The 20550-nt window shown below is 40.0% G+C and overlaps 2 protein-coding genes across 3 annotated transcripts in view; both read right to left on the reverse strand.

Moving 5' to 3' along the window:
* Window positions 1-9815, reverse strand: part of prr12b (proline rich 12b) — a 38955-nt gene extending 29140 nt beyond the window's left edge. Inside the window, exons 1-2 of the mRNA XM_041956550.1 lie at window positions 9733-9815; window positions 829-986 (exon numbers count right to left, since the gene is read on the reverse strand). Of these exons, the coding sequence (XP_041812484.1) occupies window positions 829-986; window positions 9733-9815 (241 nt within the window). The remainder of the gene's footprint in view (window positions 1-828; window positions 987-9732) is intronic.
* Window positions 9816-10536: 721 nt separating this feature from the next.
* On the reverse strand, window positions 10537-15082 carry prrg2 (proline rich Gla (G-carboxyglutamic acid) 2). 2 transcript variants are annotated; one of them, XM_041957182.1, is made up of 6 exons: window positions 14967-15082; window positions 13969-14141; window positions 13545-13578; window positions 12840-12963; window positions 12591-12734; window positions 10537-10925 (listed from the first exon to the last, which is right to left on the reverse strand). In XM_041957182.1, exons 1-6 carry the CDS (start codon window positions 15049-15051, stop codon window positions 10883-10885), a joined length of 603 nt encoding a protein of 200 aa, XP_041813116.1. In that variant the 5' UTR covers window positions 15052-15082; the 3' UTR covers window positions 10537-10882. The 2 variants fall into 2 exon arrangements, with proteins under 2 accessions (XP_041813116.1, XP_041813115.1); XM_041957181.1 differs by having other exon boundaries at window positions 12831-12963; window positions 14967-15066.
* Window positions 15083-20550: the final 5468 nt, after the last annotated feature.

Here is a 20550-nt window from a genome sequence, read left to right on the forward strand (position 1 = left end):
GTTATGATTTCTTTACCTTTTTTTAGTTTTATTCAGTTAATATCAATGGTTGGTCTTGATTAATATAATTTATATATATATATGCACACACACACACAAATATACACACACACGTCTGTATATATACATATACATATATGTATACACAGTGGTATACGTTATGTATACAGCTGCACATCTTTGTTACAGTGTCATATTAGATAATGTTTGCAAACTATTTAGGCGTTTGTGTCACCTGTTATTAAAACTGGATCTATTGCAACAACGTATCTGAACAACTGAGAAAGTGTAACACACACATACTAAAACTGTTACAGTTTAATGTACTGTACTGATGTGCTCAAAATTTGGCAACTTTTTTAAGCTTTGATATTCTTGCCTGGGTTTGGAACCTATCCTGAACTGCTGCATTGTAGTCTGATGGAACCTCACACTGTGTAAAATGACACTGAGTTGGCCAGTTGTTGTTCTTACGTTTTGTTCTTGGTTTCCATGAACTATATCCACTTAACCTTTTGAAGTGTCATAGGGGACTGACATTGGTCAAGAGGCAGGGTACACTTATAGACAAGCAGCCGTTCACTCTCACCCATAGGTAATAAAGAGTTGCCGACAGTGTTGTGTGTGGGAAGAGTTAAAAAACAAAACAAGCAAATACAAATCTCACACCCTGACTACAGATTTAAGTTAAGGATGTGCAGTAAATATCCTTAATTTAAAGTTGAAAGTTAGCAAATATCACTGTACAAATACTAAGTTGTACATAGAAAAACATACGTACAGTACTGAGTTCTATTTCTACAGATATACCATTCAGTGAATCCTTACCAAGTGTGCGTCCAGCAGCACCCCAGGCCCCGCCCTGTCTGGAACTTCCTGGGTGGTGGTTGGTTGCATAGCCCTGGAGGGGGTGTGGGGTGCCATAGGCCTGCCGGTGGAGCAGCTCTGAGTCTGGGTGAGATGACCTGGAGCTCCCATACACAAGGCTGAGGAACACATGATTATTAGGTTTGACTCCCCTTATTTACAACAAGTTTGCTGTTTCATACTGGATAGGTCAAACTGTTGGGCCTACAATTCAATATGTGCAAACAAACATGGATGGCTATTTTGAAGATCCCCTTCAGACATGTTTTATGATATACAAAAAATTCTGGTTTGAATAATAATTTGTGTCTGGTGTGGTTTTTCCACAAAAAAGTTCGATCAGCTCAGTAAAAATACATTGTTTTCTTCTTCCTCATTGAGAAATCCAGAATCTGTGAAAACACATTCTTTTTTCAAAGTTCAACTGCTGGACACAGGATGTCACCTACTGCACTTCAAAAGATCATTCTCTGTTACCTGGAGGTTTCAAGTTTCAATATTGCATTTATGTAAGCTGCATGCTGGATCACAACTGTCTCCAAAGTTGTGATGATATAAACTCCTGCTGGTATGTTCACATCTTAAACACAGATTTTAGGTGAGCACAGATAACCTTTCGTCCTTCAGCAGATGAAAGTGAAAACCTTCTAAGTGTGAAACTTGGCACATACATCATTCTGCAGTGAGGCTCAAACATCACAGTCAAGCACCTAAAGCAAAATACATTTTGACTAGAGTGAGTCTTTAGTAGATTAAGTGTCATATTGCCAGTTATAACCTTCACATGTCATGAGTTGTAAATACGAGAATCCTTTCTATCTCTGTCTTTCATCCCATATGACATAAACATGGAATAACTCACATCACATCATTCTGACCTGGAAAGGGTGTAGACAGAAGGAGGCAGCGTGGACAGACTAACCACTGCTGACAAGAACACAATCTCTCACCGTCTTCCCACCCATGAATGTTGTCAATTGCACTAAAAGCTGCCCTGGAAACACAATCACTGAGAATCTATTAGAATAACTACCTGTTTGTAGTGGTGTTAAGCGGTTCTCCACTTGCACCACCCAGGGGGCCTAGCCACTGTACTGTACTGTACTGTACCACTGTGTTTTTTTTTGGATGAAAGCTAGCATGATTAAAAATGAAGAAACAGGCTACACTAACAAGCTTTTTTTGGTTTTTTATTTTTTTATTTTTTTTAATTGGGGCAGCTGAAAAGAGACCCACTGAAGATGAGGATAGTGAAAATGGCAAAAAGAAAAATAACAGCCTTAAACCAAAAATACAACAGCTACCTAAAATATGAATTCATCACTATTGGGGATGATAAGGCTCATTAGCCCTTGTGTGTGTTATGTGGCAAGCTACCAAATCTGTTTATGAAGCCGCAAGAATTATTTTGACAGTTGGAGACAACACATTCTGCTCTTAAGGACAAGCCAGTGGATTATTCATGAGGAGACAAACTGAACAAGACCATCAGAAGAAAGTGTCCACAGCCCTTGTTAAAGTTGCTGCCTTGAAGGATTCATACCTGGCGGCCAATTGTATCACAAAGGCGGTAAAGCCTTCGGATATCATAGAGGAGTTAATATTGTTCCATCAGCAAAGAACACACATGAGGAGAATAGCCAAAATGGCAGAAGATGGTATCTACCCATGTGTTATCTGATAGTTATGTTATGTTATCTGTTAGTTATGATGATTCTACAACAAGTATGTATTGGAATCGGTTTGCCAATTGTTAACTAGATGGACATGCTCTAAATCCAACGTTTCTTCATTTCACTTCATTTCTACTGTCTGATTCCAGCATGTTGGATAAATATGAAATGTATGAATATGAAAAACGATCCTTGGTTTTTCTCTGTCTTCGGTTTTTCCAGTCGCAATAAAATGTTCCTATTTAGTATCATTTTCCTTAGCTAGGCTAAATTGCCTGTGCGTATATCTACTTTTTCCATATTTCTATGTAGGTTTCTAAAACTAGTATTTTTTGGTAAGCCTAAAATGAGACAAAAGAATGTTTTTATCGTACAATAATAGAATACATTTGTCCCTTCAAAATCATATGAATGTATGTATTTGTGTAGTGCTGTATTTTTCTTGTTTCATTTATGCAGAAATTAGCTATGTCACTTCTTTAACACCTTAAAGATCCAGTGTGTAGGTGGATCTATTGACACAAATTGAATATAATATAATCTGTATGTTTTCATCAGTGTATAATCTCCTGAAGCTAAGAATTGAGTTTTTATTATCTTATAATGAGGCCTCAATATTGACAGAGGGAGCGGGTCCTCCACGAAGCCCACAGCCATATTCCGATAGTAGCCCAGAATGGACAAACAGACAGGGTGAGTGGAAGGGTATTCAGTTAGTTTCAATCTGCAACATCACCGATAGATGCCACTTAATCCTACAAAGCGGTCTTTTAAGGAATCACATGTAGAAGCTCTGTGATAGGCCCATATTTCCACCATGGGTCAAGTTTAATTTAGATCTTCAATTAACATTTTTGGTATGAGGACTTTTCAACTTGTTTTCTAACTTATCATATGATGTAAAAGGATTTTTTTAACTTGAGACAGTCACTAGTAATCTCTGAAGATTTAGCAGAAACGCAGACCATTCCACATAAAAAAGACCCCATCAATATCAACATGAGATCATATGCTTCTGTTTCATGAGGATCTGTTATTGGTTAAAGATTATGTGCTGATGCATTTGCTAAATGATTAAGACTGTTTGAAGTATGCAGTTTGTCAAAGCAATGAGTGCATTTCATATTTATCATCAGCACCTGTTAAAGGACCAATGTGTCTAGTGTTGAGGTTTCAGATTCTTTCAGATGTGAAAGGCCTTCTCTACAGCTAGGTTGAGTGGTAATTGAGGTGAGTTTGCCTCCTTCATTGACACACTATGGGTGGATCTCATTTCTCAAAATTGTCGTTTCCTCGCTCCTCGATCCTCGCTCGAACCGGAAGTACTTCTGGTCCGCCATATTGCCGGCCGTCCCAAAGCGAAAATTGCGGCTCTAAGGAGCGAGGAGCGATGAGGGCCCTCGGAGGAGCCATGAGCGAGGATACATCAGTGCATCCTACCCGGAAGTCTGTCAACTGAGCGGTATGAAGACTCCGCCCCCACAGCTGGCACGTTTGAATGAGGTGGAGGAGAAAGTGCGCTAGTGTTAGTATCCTGCAGTGAATGGCTGTAATTCAGATGAGCCTAACAACGCTACGTTCTCCAAAGAGCGATAATACAAGAACATGAGGATCCGTCATGTTTCAATCACGTAAGAGATGATGGAAAGTGAGCAGGGACGATAGGAACTTGCTCACTATTATCCTGCTTTGAACTATGCTCACTACTAAAGCATTCAATATAAAGTGACACAAAATAGTGATTAAAACATATTTATTGATTTAAAATGAGCCTACTCTCCTCTGTCACATCTCTCACTGCGCAGCGGCTCTGAAAGTAAAACACGTACGTTGCCTAGCAACCACCTCTCACTGTGCGCAGGCCGGCAGGCAGGAAAACTTATTTCTTTACAGATATTCAGAGAAATCATGTCAAATGTGGAGAAGTGACGGGATATCCCAGACCTGAGAGAGACGTCGCTGGAGACAGAGTTTGGTTTACCGCTGTTATTTCTACTGATTTATAAAAGTCCCGCAGCAGCTGATTCCTGCGTTCAGCGTCATACATTAAAACATCTGTCTCCAGTTTTGTCTCCACTCAGCAGTCTTTAATCTACAACCTGTTCTAACACTAACACATCGGCCTCTCGTCACTCGTTCTGCGTGTTATCTGAGTGAAATCATGTGTTTCATGGCATTGTCGGTTTGCCTTCACTGACAGATCTGAAATGTGTCTCATTGAACAGGACAGAAGACACAGCGAGGCTGATAAAGTTCAGGTCAGAAAATGACACCTGTTCACCTGGAAGAGGCGTCCAGCCAAGAATGAACTCATTAATTCTCATGTGTGTTAATAAAAGTGTTTCATATTTATTTGCTAGTGCTGGAGACTTTTTAACAATGTAAATATAAGTATAAAATGTAAATATATCGAGGGCGGGGGGTGGTGGGGTGTGAATATAACGGTAAATGCAGCAGATCCAGCTGTGTCGCCTCATCAGAAACAGACGTCGCTTCACGTGACGCTTCAGAGGAAAGGACGTCTCAATTCTCCTGAAACATATTTCCTCGTTTCTTCTCTCCTTGCGTGGTTTCCTTGCGTCCTCTCATGCATCCCCGGTGGGAGGGACTAAGACGCAAGGAAAAGATGCAAGTGAGGGAAACGAGGATGCAATTTTGAGAAATGAGAAGTACCCTGCGAATATCATGATAAAGCGTTATAGAAATGCAATGTATTATCATTATTACTACCAGTCTTTAGTTTGGCCATTCTGGGCTATTGTAGAAACATAAAGGGCTCATTCTAAGGTACAAAAACATGATGATATTTTTTCTGGTGATTATACACTAATGAAAACATAATTATGACTATTACATTCCATTTGTCCTTCAACTTGGCTTAATGTCACATCCTACTTATGAGAAATGAAGAGGGAAAACCCCCCCTCAAGCGACAGGAGAATAGTAAGGCTATCAATCAACTCATGGTTTTACCTCTGAATGTTTGTTTGTTTGTTGTTTTTGTTCCTTCATAGATCTTCCCATGGGTTGAGAGTGCACCAACCAGACATATTGCAGGACAGCATTGCAGGAAGTACAACATGCATACAATGAGCAAGACGCTGCAATGAGGAGAAAGCAGAGAAAGACAGGGCAGCAACTTGGTGGTCCTCATGAATTAGTGATAGATGACAGCAACTTCTGTCACAAATGGAAGGTTTTTGGTTTTGTCCAGTTTACTAATATCATTTTAATATTGTCCTTCGAAGTGTCCCAGAAAGCCTGGTGTGCAATTATCATTTTGTCTTTCTCAAATATCTTTAAATGGGTCAACCACTCATTTAACTACTGGTTTAACTACCTCTATTGCAAGACATAAAAACTGAAAAACTTTAGTGATGACAGTATAGCTGGTGAATATGCATTTGTGCCAAGTTTTTCTGATTCTGACATGTTCTTTCAAAAAAAACTTGACTTTTAAAAGTATGGTGTAGGGGGCAATGTAGTTAACTTCTGGAGGAGGAGAAAGAGAAAGAAGGCAGCTAGCACACAGACATGTGAAGAAACACTATTGGTGCCATCTGCTTCATGCGTGCTTGCTGCTGCTGGGTACACCTATGTCACTGTGAACCACAGGAGGAGCATTATTGATCTTAACAGTGGAGGAAATACACAGAAAATAGAGAGGGGAATTTACAAAAATCAAATATGGCCAATGAGAGGAAATAGGAATGAGTCTCTTTTGGCATTCATTGAACCGGCATGTTTGCTCGGCAGTGGGAACAAGTATGGTCCATAAGGATGTTTACTGAAGGACATACAGTTGAAATCAGAAATTTACACACACCCCAGCCAAATGCATGTAAAGTCGATTTTTCACAATCCCTGGTATTAAACTGTAGTAAACATTCACTGTTTTAGGTGCGTTAGGATCAGTAGTAATAGTAGGGAGGATGATTTATTTCAGCTTGCCTTCATCACATTTCCAGTAGGTCAGATTTTTATGTACCCTATAGTATTTAGTCGCACTGCCTTTAAATTCTTTAACTTGGACCTTCACAAGCTTCTCACAAGAAGGTCCAGGAATTTGGGCTCATTCCTGATAGGTAGAGGTTCAGTTCCTCCTGTGGACATACAGAATAATTATGTGAACTGATGGTAATAGATGGTAGTTATGATGCCGAAGAGATTTTAGATCACGATGTCAAGTCTGAGGTAACATCAAACATCCTGTTTCTCTCTCTCCTGTTTCTCTGCCGCATCACAAGTCACAGCTGTATTGTTCTGTTTTTTTCAAGAAAAATCACAATTTCTCTTTAAGATTATTTTTATATATTCCATATCTACTGTACTGTTAAAACCACTACTGTGTATATAATTGATACTATGACATTTCTCTGATACAGGTTTGTACTTGTTGCTGATTCTGACACATATCTGGAGCTTCTCTTTATTTAGCTTTATGTAATTATTTGATAATTCAAATGTTTTTGGTAAACCTGTGCTATCTTGAATTACTGTATATGAATCTTAACAACTTGAGGTTTGGTTTGCACCACAACGGGTCGTCAAAGTTTTAACCTACTGTAGCAAACAATGTCTGTGCAGGTATAGTGATTAATATCAATGTTAAACAGAGACATTCCAGATTGGTTTTCATATAAACCTGGTTACTCTAAATAATAACATTGAACTGTTTGCCATTTCAAGTTTTCAATCTTGTGCGTAACGGTATGATGTCATTAGGTCAGCAAGTCTGAATGCTGCCATTATCAGGATACGATCATTTTTGCTAAAACATATTTAAAATGATACTGGCATTATCATGAACAATATGATATGGCACACCCTGACTATGTCCCCTGTTTTATAAGTGTCATTTTATTGTTTGTCAAGTATTTTCTTCAGTTGTGTCAAGTTTGTTGGTGTTGTCTCTTTGTTTTTGTTTGTTATCCACATGTCTCTATTCCATACATTTCTGTGCAAAGATATATATGAGAATGCAGAAATGTTTATTTACTAAATGATGGAATGTATTAATTGTATGGCACAAATAAAACTTAAATAATTATATATATATAAATATATGTGTGTGTGTGTGTGTGTGTGTGTGTGTGTGTGTGTGTGTGTGTGTGTGTGTGTGTGTGTTATTTATATATGAAAACAAGTTCAGCTACAACACATAATCCTTAACTGCTTATAGAGCCTGATGAACAGATGAACTTCATCTGTAAAAATTAAGACATCCCCAAAGCTTTAAATGAACCTTAGTTCTGAATTTATATATATACAGTAAGTATATACTAAAACAATGAATACTGATTGGTCAACCAACAGGAAAACTACCTTGACATTTCCGTTAATGGTTTAGTCCCAAGCACTTGTTGGTTACAAATTCTTCATACAAACTCTTAACTTTTTGCTTTTTTCTTATTGTTGTTAATTAAATGTCCCTATTTCATGGTGTTTGTTGGTCAGACATAACCAAATTAGAAATCATGACTTCAATCTGGACACTGTATAGTGGGAATTTGTTGTTATTGGCTGTTGTATACATTTTCTAAGTCAGTCAATCAATCAAGTTACTGATTATTTGCTTATGAAAAAGTGCTGTGGTGGCTTCAGCTGGTGACTGGCTAAGGTTGGACAAAGTGGCAGCATACCTGATATAAATATGCAAAAATACAGACACTTCAAAGGCCATCAACCGGACCCTTTAGTTTATTGCTATCTGAGCTGAGTGAAGCGATAGGCATGTCCTACTAAAAGCAAGAAAATATACATTTAAAAAGCATCAGATCTCACCTTCAACCGGGGAAGAATGAGACAATGAAATAATTCTTTGTCCATTTTGACAAATTTTCTGCTTGCATTATAAAGAAAAATACCATGCACAAAACTCAATCAGCATTTGTTCCAGAGATGGAACTCATGGAGTCTAACGGAGGACGGATGTGGTTGTCAAGGCGACCGTTAACGTGGAGCAATGCTAACAGGAGCTAGCTAACTTTAGCATGGCTCGAGGCCCCAATTCCTACACACTACAGTGACGTGCAAGGACACCCCCTTCATCTGTCATTTCTTAACAGTGGCAGCTGGGACACACTGAGCCAGACGGTCACACTTTGGGATTTTGCTAATATTCAAGACGGCGTCACCTGTCTGACTTGACAGTTAGACTGTTTGCTAACGTCTGTTGGACCCTCTAGCAGGTTGTGTTGCCATGTTTGATGGGGATACTAGTGAACTGGCTGCAGCTGCATGCTGCACAAATGCAGTCAGAGCAAGGTAACTAGAAATGTAGCTTGACTGGACTAAAAGCTACCCAGTGTTAATTCAGTAATATAATGTCAATCAGCGTTATGTTACAAACGTTAACTTCAATTAGCTGACGTTTAATTTAGTGACAGGCAGGGCACGTTTGTCATGTGACATTCTTGTACAGTACTGTTTACTGATAAGGGAGAATGTCACCTTTGATGTTAGAGCCCAACAACTTCATTCATAGCATCTGCAATATTTCACACATATCTGTGAATACATCAGTGAAGCTGCTGTTGCCATCATTAGCTACGGTAACAGTTTTCTTTTTGTTTGAAAGAAGGTATTGTAGTCCTAAACTTGGTAAATAGAACAGATTACTCTATTTCGCACATCATTTCAAAAGTTTTTTTTTTTTTATGAAATTCAGGGCTTGTTTCCCGTTGTTAGACAGTAGGCAGCAGCTCTACGCACCGCATTGCTTTGATTTGTAGGCTATAACCAATTAGCACTTCACCAGCCAACCTTGCCTGCCAACCTGAGAGAGCCCCTGTCATCGTTTTTGTTATGTCAAAAGCAAGACAAAGCTGAGGCGGAGACAATGCAGTGCTGGAACCTAGATGTGTTCTTTCATTTAAAAAAAAAATTACAGACTCGGCTTCCAGCAACCCATCCCCCTTCGCTTCTCCCCTCTGCTATGATTCCGTATCACTATTAACCTTCCATCGCATTCCATGCATTTTGGAGACAGCCCCCATACCCCTCCCCTCTCCCGAATGACAATACGGCTGGCTGTACCTGAGGCTGGTGGCCATGTAGCAGCACCATGCAGCCCGGCTGAATGCAGAGGCGCAGGCAGCGCTATGCCCATGGTATTGTTAGAGCCAGTTTAAGTACACTGGTGCATCCAGAATAGCATGTTGGTGCCCATGCTTTGCCCTGCAAAGCTTACCTTGCTTTGGCTGATCTGTCGTAACTCCATCCCGTCCCAGCCCCTAGATCTCCGAAGCCTGAAGCGGGATAATTCCTCTCCATGAAAGAAAGGGCTGGATGAAGATGGGCAGATAGCGAGGGGGAGGGGAGGGAGGAATGTCTTCTGTTCTCTGCGCTCGCTTCTGTTTATTTCTTCGCTTGACGAGCCTGTAGACTGGGAGGAATGGAGGGAGGAGAAGGAGCCAGAGAGGGAGAAGGGGAGGGGGTCACAGCAGCCAGGAGCACCTCCTCCCTCCTCTCCTCTCCCCCATATATTTCACTGTCTATTGTCTCCTGTGTTAAGCCGATGGGCCGTAGAACAGATGCCCCACGTTCCTTGGAAGCTTTAATAACCGAAGCAACATTCACACTGATCCAGCGCCGACAACTGCTCTCCTGCTGCTACCTCACTGTACAGTAAAGCTATTTTCGCTCGTTTTGTTCACAAGACGCCATTTTTAAGAGGAATGGCTGGGCTAGCGTTCATCCTCTCCTTCCCTCCCCTGCTCGTACACATACAGACACGCACACAATTTGTCACGCACAGCAGCGCCCAGTGGTGTATCATTGTGGAAGATAGTAAAACCTGAGTCTGGTGGGAGAGCTCAGCTCCTGTAGCCAGCAGTAGTTCTGTAATAGACTGCAGTGATAAATAACAAACACACAAGTTGCAGCATGCAGGCTAAAGAATTATGTGATGGCATGCTCGAGTCCAAGTGTATGCACATGTACTTGTGTCTACTGCCTTAAAAAGTTACAATAGATGAATAAAATGACTGGAGACTTGTAATTGTTATGTGATTTATTATATAAAACGTCTGTTTTCTTGAAGAATCAGTATTTTATATGAATATATAGTCTTCTGTTGCTCTGCACAAAAGCACCTGACAAACACTACACAGTTATTTGAATTATACCCACCCTCAGCTGTATCAACTTTAAAGCATCACATCTGTAGTGACAGACTATGTGCCAGCTGACATGCAGATCATACTGTCAATAGTGTCCATTCTGAGATTGTTCTTTAACTTAACTCATAAATACAGTAGATCAGAAAACATCTAGTTCACTCACTAAAAGTTCAATCAAACCAGTGCCCATCAACCATAATAAAGAGTCTGTCAGCCCTCTCATTCATTGTTTCCTGGATCAGCTGTCTCTGATGGCGCGCCCCTGTGGTCAAAGAGAGAACAGATCTTTGTGAGGTTTTCACAGCATGGTCCATGAGGGTCAAACAGTCTGTTTTGTTCCTAGAAAGAGTCTTGAAAAAGAGAGGGATGCAGCATGTTGTGAAATTAGCAGCTAATGTGTTTGGTTGGAATGCAACAAAAAGGCAGCAACCTAAGCGGCAACCTAACTTATAGTCACGGTACACTTTATTTTGCTGTATATACTCTTTTTTGTACAATACCTTTTATTACTACTGTTTGCTATTTTGCTATTTTATTATTATGTATCTATTTTTCTACTCCTCGCTATTTTGATATTTTATTATGTATAGTTTGTTCTTTATAGTCTTATTTCACAAATTTTCACTTATTTCACTGTGTGTAATGCTGCAGCTGCACTGCAATTTCCCAGCTTGGGATAAATAAATCTAATCTATCTATTTATCTATCTATCTATCTAATCTAATCTAACATCAAAAAAGGAGTCTATTTACGAACACCCTCAATTACACTTAAATCAAATACATAAATGGAATAGACAGTGTATCTGAAGATCCAGACAATAAAAAAGAAGCCTTAGAAAATAGAAATTTGGATGGAATAAGTACAATTTATCAACATGAGAAGTTCAGAAAAGTTCGTACAGCTGATTTGACTTAACTAGTACCTTATTTCATGTCATTAGATTTTGGTATCCCAAATGACCTAGACCCAACCCTTGTGAGGTCTTTGCCATTCATAAGTTTAAGTTGCACCATTTTGAAAGACTGTTTAACTGCTTCCGTACCATCCTTTTGTCAACCAGGTGACAAGATTTGTCGATTGTATGGCTGCATCCTTAACTTGGTGATTTGCAAGCTCATCCATCCCTTCAATGTTGGCCTAACTAGTATTCAAATCCAAATTGTTTTACAATTAGTAAGAAGGCCAAACTTAATTTCTGTTTATTTTCATCTGACTTAAACATGAAATGTAAACATTATATACATTTTGTTAGAAAAAAGCATGATTGCTTTTCATAAGCATCGATCATTTAAATGTTTTTAAAATTACAGGTTTTTGGAAGGATATGTTGTAACCGATCCACAAAAATAATTTGAAAGACAAGAAAAGTCTCCTGTGGTTAAGTGTTGTGGCAATGTGGTTTATTTGTTTTTTTAAATACATTTTGGGGTAGGGATGCAGGTATTTATCATAGTTATTTCAAGAATTTTCCACATAGTGAAGTGGTTAATTTCTAAAGTGCTGTTTAAGAATCAGTATTTTATTCTCAGTTTTTCAGTAGCTGTCTCTAGTCCTGATAGTCTGTGCTGTGTTTATGTTGACATACATGTCAAAATAAGTAGCATATGTTGTTTTGATGTTTTTTGTGCTTAGTTTAATGTTTGATGATGTAACATGGTGTGTAGATGATGGTGGAGACATGGAGTGCTGAGGTGTTAAATATCTAGGTGCTTCTCTGTAATTGAAATAAGCATTGTTGTGAAAAACAAAACCTGTCACAAAATGTGTTTCTTTGTAAGAAAATTGGTTCTAAAATGTGTATTTAAACATATGGTACTTTTTGCGATTTTTTTTTTCAGGTCTACACCTGTATCCTTCTTTTTGAAGATGTTTGGCTGGATCCATGGAAGATAAGGTGCATATGCATTCTGAAGCATCATCTCACCCTGAATATGGAGGTGGTGGGGCATCATGCTGCCCACTGCGGCACAGAACCTCACTGTAACTGGGTAGACCTGGGGCAATGATCGCTGCGAGGGGCACAGACTCTGGAGCTGGACGCCCATCTGCTGCCATTCGCACTGGAGTTCTAGAGCAGCACACAGTACAAGATACATAAAATGCACTAAAAAGACTTAGTTTAATTTCACACCCCAAGGTTAGCTAGATTCCAGAGTAAACTTACTGGGCTGACCTCCGTCCACCTTTGATCTTGGCTTTGTAGCAATAGATTCCCAGCACAGTTGCAATAACAGCAGACACTAGGACAGCCAGGATCCCTGCCACCAGCCCTGACACATCTACTCTGGGTGCATACGCTTAAAAGACAAACATCATTAACATCACATCATTTTTTCTTAAACAGTTCTCACACCAGTCAATCAGCTAGTCAGTCACTCATCACTACAACGATGACCTCAGTGTCTTCTGTTGTTCTAATTAGCTTTTGTCATCAGTGATGGTCCATACAGTGCTGAATATGACAACTGCTGAATAGTGAACTTTTAACTGTTTGCTGTTATTTGTGTACAGATATAAACTGTTTGCAGCAGAAGTAAACATACACACATTACAGTTTTTTCTATAGTAAGGAATGTATTTTGACTGCTATTTCACAGAGCATTTGATAATAAAGTACAGACTATTTTGAAAGATACATTCTATTGTAGCATTCTAAAGCATCCCCAAATGAGTTTACCTTCAACCAAGCAGATATGACAAATATCTTAGTAATACAGAAATAATGCTAATTATAATGTTAATTATAATAATATTTATTATTATTATTTATTGTTACACATGTATTTTTAATGTGAAAACACCACATTCTGCTGAATGAGCCTAACACCAAGGCCTGTAAACTACAGCAATGCATAATATTTATCTTTTAAAGCATTACCTTGGCTGTCGACATAGTTGGTCCAAAATAATTCCTTAAAGTGAAAACAAAAAGGATTTAATGAAGTAGCTTCATTAAGATAGAAGAACTGAAACTGAAACTGAAACAGCAGCTACCACAGAACATTTCAAGCGAATGCGGACATGCGTTAAGAGTCATTGTAAAGTATTTATTGTTCCAGTAAATAGATAATACAGTTTTTTTCCAGTCTAAGAGTGCAAATGCAACAATGCAGTGATTATGAAACTTAAAAGCATTCATTAAACTGTTTACGAATTCTAGTTGCCTTTCTCGTCACTGTTCACTCAACGATCACACAAAATTTAACAGAAATTTTCCCCATCTGTAAATTTAAAAACAACTGTAGCATTCTACATTCTAAATAAGTCCACAATAGAGAGACAGTCGTTACTAGCAGGATTACCGTCTGAGTGTCGTCCTCAAATACCTCTCTTGCCTCCTCATAGCTGCACTTCTCTTCCACACACTCCCTCTCCAGACTGTCAGCCACCACCAGCTCAAAGTCCCAGCTGTTATAGAGTAGTGAGCGGGACAGAAAGGATGTCGCTGACTGCTCATCCACCAACACTGGATCTCCTACAGAACACAGGCCATATACACTCATAGAGTACACACCGAGTGAACAATAATACAACTCCCATGTACATTACCCCAATACAAAAAATATTTTTCACTGTTTTGTTTTGGCTCGATACTTCAGCTGACAGATTCTCAAAGTTCTTTGCCTTCCAACTTTAACGCCTGCAATTTTCTGATCCTATGTGCAGAGCCAAACCAACAATGACCACACACACACACACACACACACACACACACACACACACACACACACACACAAACACACAACAAAGTAGTGGTAGTTTATTGTGACTCAGTCCCACATACAATGTCCTGCTTCCAGAAATACTCACAAGAGCACCAAATGTGTATTAATCCACTGCTGAAAATAGTCCTTAACAAATGCACAATATCCCCTGCTGGAGTAATGTTTGCTGTTACTGAGCCATTGTTTGGGATGGAGTGCAACAGCTCAAGAAAGAAGATCAGACAGGATTGAGGGATGAACTCACTTGTTGTTGGTGTGGATTTTTCATGTGATTTGTTTCATTGCATGATATTACATACAGTATATCACACAGAAGGTGAACATTTCGAGCCTTTAATTAGAAATGATTTGATACATTTATTTTACACAAATGAACCATGAATGAACTTAAAATAAAACAGTATTTATTTTGCTTTTTTTTCCTTACACCGATGAAACCTAAGAGTTCAAATATAATTGGTTTATTAAATACAATGTCACAATATGTAAGGTGCAAAGTTTGAATTATGAGATACAAAAGTCATGAAATGACTTTTTTCTTTGACCAACTCTGAGTGAGAAGAGGTGTGGTTTACCTGGAGTGTGTCTGTAGGTGACAGAGCAGTGGGCCAGCTGGAGCAGGGACAGCACGGTAATCCACACTGTTGTCAAGGCTGCCATTGAAGCAGAAAAAAAAAAAAAAAAAAAAAAACTACACGGAAAATAACAAGGATGGGCTTCTGTGGTAATTATTCCAACACTTCTGGCCAGATGTCTGAGTATGTAGAGGATGAGTTTGTAACACTCACCTGTCCAGCACTGTTGCCTGGTTACTTGGCTGCAGATTGCTTCGTCTGTCAAGGCTTTCCCAGAGAAAAACACTTATCTTCTAGATTTTTACAAACATGGAGGCAACAATGCTACTTAAAACTAAACGTCTGTCTGCTGACTTTTTCGCTGAAACTGTCAGGACACAGAGTGTTGTGCTGTTTTCTGAGAGCAATGTCACATCACAAACCAGTTGGACAGCATACCAGCTGAAGGGAGGATCCTCCACAAAACCTGTCTGTCTACCCGCCTGTCTCACTGTCTACCCACGACACTCTGGCTTTGCTTACTTGTCAGTTGTGAATGTGTGTGTGTGTGAGTGAGTGAGAGAGAGAGAGGGAGAGAGAGAGAGAGAGAGAGAGAGAGAGAGAGAGTCAACACTCAGCTGCCAGTTTATTGCTTACTGTACATTGCTAAAAGTAAAGCAGTGTAACAGAACTGTTTTCCGAGAGGTCTTGATTTATTTTAGAGGCTGGCGATGTAAGGCACAGAACTATGTGCTGCTCAGAGGATTTATTAGAAAATCCAATGAACAACCGACTGTATGGAATGAAACTTGAAAAAGGATAAAACTGAATATGTCGAATAGACAAACAACTCGTCATAGCATTTTCAATGGGTTTCCTATGTAACTCATGTGTTTATGTTTGTTTAATAGTGTTTTTGTCAAGTACTCTTTGAAAGATATTGTCCTGTCAGGCACTGTCAGTAGCTAGGCTGTGTCTTTTTGGGATATCGCAGGTGTATGTGAAATAAGAAGATTGTCAAGAGTCTGAGGAGAAGGACAGTATTTTGTTGTGTTTGCTTAAAAGGGAATTGTCAGAGAATGTATTTTGACTATGTGTGCTACAGGTTGAGGCCATATGAGAGAAGTCATCCTAGATGTTTCTGTTGCCAGGAATATGGAAATGTTGCAGCAGTTTGTAGAGGAATCAGAAGATGTGGGGGATGTGGAAAGCATAATAGTTACAGGGAGGAGCAAAGATAATGAAGAGCAAACAAAGTGTCAAAAAAAAATGTCTGAATTGAAGAGATAAAGAGATTAAGAGGAGATACATGTGAATAAGTTCAGAGCAGAAAAGAGTTTGTCATACACTGAAGCTGCTAAGAAAATGGGGAGACATGATGAAATGGTGGAAGTACAAAAGGAACCTAAGCAGAGGAGATGGATCTGAGCAGAACATCTGTATGGACAGAAACAGCATTTTGGCATTTGTTGCTATGGTGATAAACTGTGCTGCTGAAATACAGGGGACATGCCCCTCCCCCCACTCACTCAGCAGGAGCTACCCCCAGCCTCTCCATAACAGCAGATCAGGTGAGGAAGGAGCTAAAGAAGATGAAGGCAAGGAAGGCTACTGGCCCTGATGGCATCCGCGTATCACAGAGTATGCCTATCAAGTACATTTACATACAGCAGCAACACACACACACACACACACATACTGGCATGTAGCAGAGGGGGCTTTCCTGTAACAACTAAGATAAGATAAGATAAGATAAGATAAGATAAGATAAGATAAGATAAGATTACAGTTATTAATCCCACTGTAAATTGTTACATGCAGCAAACAATTAAAGACAGACAGGAGATCAAAAGACTCAATAAAAAAATACACTGAATACAAAATAGAAAAATCAGCAATGTACTATCTGTACATTATATACAAGAGCATGAGAATACTGCTGCCACAAGAGTATAAAAATATATGTTGTATTCAGATAATCAGATAATAAATACAGTTTCAAGTAATGTAATAAATAGTTACTGAAAGGCCCTGGTGCAAAAAAATTGCATTAGATTTTTTGTCTATGGTGCAGTAGATTAAATATGTAAAAACTATTTTTTTTGTAGTTACAGATGAAAGACAACTATAACCAGTAATGAATAATAGACTAAATGATAACTTGAGGGTGTTTCATTGTAATTTCCTCTATGAATGTTTTTATATGAATCACTATATAGCAGGGGTGGGCAAACTTTTTGGCTCAGGGGCCACATTGACTTTAAAAATTTGACACATGGGCCGGGTCAGCACCAGATGCATACATATCAAACATAAACATAAAATAACATTACAGTATTACTCACATTACCTTTTAATGGGAACAGTGTTGTTGATCACCCGTTTTTGCCAGTGCATCAAAGTCCGGTGTCAGTTTTGTTGTGGCAATTCTCAGAACAGACCTGAGGTGTTCATCACTCAACTGGGATCGGTGGGGTGCTTTGTTGGTGTTCATCACACTAAAAGTCTGTTCACACACATACGTAGAGCCAGACAACACCAGCATCCTCGGTGCCATCTTTTGGATGTTTGGAAATTTGGCTGCACTTAATGAAGCATAAAACTCGTCCAGTTTAACAGAGTTGAACTTCTCCTTCAAGACAGTGTCACACTGGAGATCAATCAGTTCCAACTGCAACTCTTCTGGCACTGTTTCAGGATCTTGTGTGAAGGGACATGAAACCAGCTGAAGTGACTTGTCAATTTTTTCAAAGTCAGAGAACCGACGGCAGAATTCTCCATGTAGGTCATCCAGTGATTTTCTGTATTTTTTCACATGTCCAGGGGCCTGTTTCAGTGTCGCCAGTGTGGGGAAATGAGCGAATGACTTGTTTGACATTTGCTTTGAGAATAAGGTGAGCTTGGTTTTGAAGGCTCTGACGTTTGTGTACATTTCATGCACAAACTGGTCTTTCCCTTGCAGCTTCACGTTCAGCTTGTTCATGTATGTCAGAATGTCCACAGCAAAAGCTAAATCGCAAAGCCAATCTGTGTCACTCAGCTCAGGAAAATCGTCAGCTTTCTCAAGTAGCTCCAAAAATGAGATAATCTCTTTTGAGCTCCCACACTCGTTGACAAACTTTCCCCAGACTTAACCAGCGGACATTGGAGTGGTAAAGCAAGTCCTGGTGATCGGCATCAGTTTCTTCAAGAAACTTGATAAACTAAAGTTTTACAACTGGCTTCACTACGTGGTCGAGCTGCAGTACAGATTTACACAGTGCTTCTTGGTGGATGATGCAGTGTAAGAAAATTACCTCCTGCTCAGGGTTGTCCTCTTTCACTCGGTCCTGGATTCTTTTGAGCAATCCAAAGTTTTTTCCAGTCAGATTTGGCGATCCATCTGTGGTAACGTTGGCGAGTTTACTCCAGGGTAGCTTGTGCCTTTCCATGGCTGCCGCCACACTGTTGTACAAATCCTCTCCCCTGGTTTTTCCCTTCAGGGATTTCATGGCTAAAAACTCCTCTGTTATCTCAAAATTGTCATTAATCCCTCTGATAAAAATTAAAAGCTGAGCGGTGTCCTTTATGTCATTACTTTCGTCCAGTGCCAAAGAATATAATGTAAATGATTCTGCTTGTCTGTTTAGTTTGCTTGCTAAATCTTCATCAATTAGCTCAACACGGCGAGTCACTGATAAGCTTATTTTTTCAAATTTGTTCTTGCTCTCAGGACACAAAATAGCCGCAGTCTCTACCATACACTCTTTGAGAAACTCCCCTTCGAAGAAAGGCTTACTGGTCTTTGCTAATTTGAATGCCAGTAAATAACTTGCCTTCGTGCTTGATTCTTGGATGGCAGTTTGCCGCGTAAAGGTGTTTTGCTGAGCCTGCAAATTAGCTGCCAACCGCTGTGCAGTAGCTGTCCTTTCTAATGGTGACTGGTTGTTATAATTAGCATGCTTGGTGGAAAAGTGACAGCTGATGTTGTATTCTTTAAATCCACGACAGTTTCTTGACAAATAAGACATACAGCCTTTGACCGGACTTCAGTGAAAAAATATTTGGTTGTCCATTCCTTATTAAACACTCGGCACTCACTGTTGACTTTTCTTTTCTTTGGCCCACTCATTGCTGCAGATGGGTTCACAACAGTAGCAGAGTGAAAACAGAGGAGCACAGGCTCGGCAAAATCAAATCAATGCATCACTGTATGTAATGTGCCCCCTGGTGGAATGATCAGGTATTACTGGAAACGGTCAAATTAATGTCACAATTATGATATATGATTTGAGCAATTCTGTGCCAATCTTTGGCGGGCCGGATGAAAAAGGCAAACGGGCCGCATGTAGCCCGTGGGCCGCAGTTTGCCCACCCCTGCTATATAGCCACACTGAAGAGGCATGTTTTCAGTTTCCTGTAACACTACCAGTGTCTTCTCACGTATTTTCCAGTGGGTGCCTTGCTGCCGGTGCTCCATTGTTTTTCCCTGCATTCAGCTGTTCCAGCTCCCAAGCCAGCCAGTCTTCTGCTGCCACCACCTGTCCCTTTTTTGCCAACCTTTTTCATTAAAAACCCTTGAACTCTGTACTTGTGTCCACCTCTGCCTCAGTGGGTCCAGAACCAACTCATTCATAACATTCGGGAGGGTAACAACAGGTGGGAAGTGGGTAAGGTGGAGTTTGGTTGGGTGGTTTAAATGTATTCACTTAAGTAACATATATATTGGTATTTATTAAGTCTATGTGTGTGTGTAAATAATTATTATAACCGACTGGTTATGACTATATTTTTGGTAATAGGGTTCTATGGGTAGGTTGTGAGCATTGTATTGTATGTGTAAGCAACACCCCCTGCATGACCTGCATGATCACATCTGATCTCTCCTGGTCCATGAACACCTCCTGTCTGGGAAGGCACAACAAAGGCTCTTCTTCCTCAGGAAACTGAAACGAGCTGGACTCTCCTCTCGGTTGCTCGTCAACTTCTACAGGGCCACAACTGAAAGCATCCTCTGCCTTAGTGTGACGGTGTGGTATGGCAGCACGACACAGGAGAGGAAACAACTGGCACGGGTGGTTAAAACTGCACAGGGCATCGTGGGCTGCCCCCTTCCTGACTCTATATAAGGAAGAGGGCAAGATCCATCGCCACGAACCCCAGCCATCCGGGCCACAGACTGTTTGTACCTCTTCCATCGGGAAAGCAGTACAGGAACATCCGCACCACTACCAACAGTACTTAACATTTAAGTACACACACGCCTCTAAATTGTCAGCTGCATTTCAGCATATACATTTTAGTATATTCTCAGCTGTTCTTGGTATATTTTAGTGCTTTAGCATATTTTTTTTTCTGATATATTTTTATTGCATTTACACATATTTTAACTGCATGTTTATTTTATTCTATTCTCTTTCCATCCATCCATCCATTTTCTTATGCTTATCCGGGGCCGGGTCGTGGGGCAGCAGTCTAAGCAGGGACTTCCTTCTCCCCAGACACTTCCTCCAACTCTTCCGGGGGGGGCCCCAAGACGCTCCCAGGCCAGCCGAGCGACATAGTCCCTCCAGTGTGTCCTGGGTCTTCCCCGGGGCCTCTTCCCGGTGGGGCATGCCCGGAACAC

Source organism: Chelmon rostratus, chromosome 17 (genome assembly GCF_017976325.1).
Source record: "Chelmon rostratus isolate fCheRos1 chromosome 17, fCheRos1.pri, whole genome shotgun sequence".
In the NCBI taxonomy this organism is placed as follows: domain Eukaryota; kingdom Metazoa; phylum Chordata; class Actinopteri; order Chaetodontiformes; family Chaetodontidae; genus Chelmon; species Chelmon rostratus.

What these genes read in the sequence shown, in the direction of transcription:
- prrg2 (XM_041957181.1), bottom strand. Translation starts at nt 15,051, where the DNA reads ATGGCAGCCTTGACAACAGTGTGGATTACCGTGCTGTCCCTGCTCCAG. An exon ending in CACCTACAGACACACTCCAG is followed by an intron (nt 14,142 to 14,966) that starts GTAAACCACACC and finishes TGTGTTCTGTAG; the next exon opens with GAGATCCAGTGTTGGTGGAT. An exon ending in GGTGGACGGAGGTCAGCCCA is followed by an intron (nt 12,735 to 12,830) that starts GTAAGTTTACTC and finishes GTGCTGCTCTAG; the next exon opens with AACTCCAGTGCGAATGGCAG.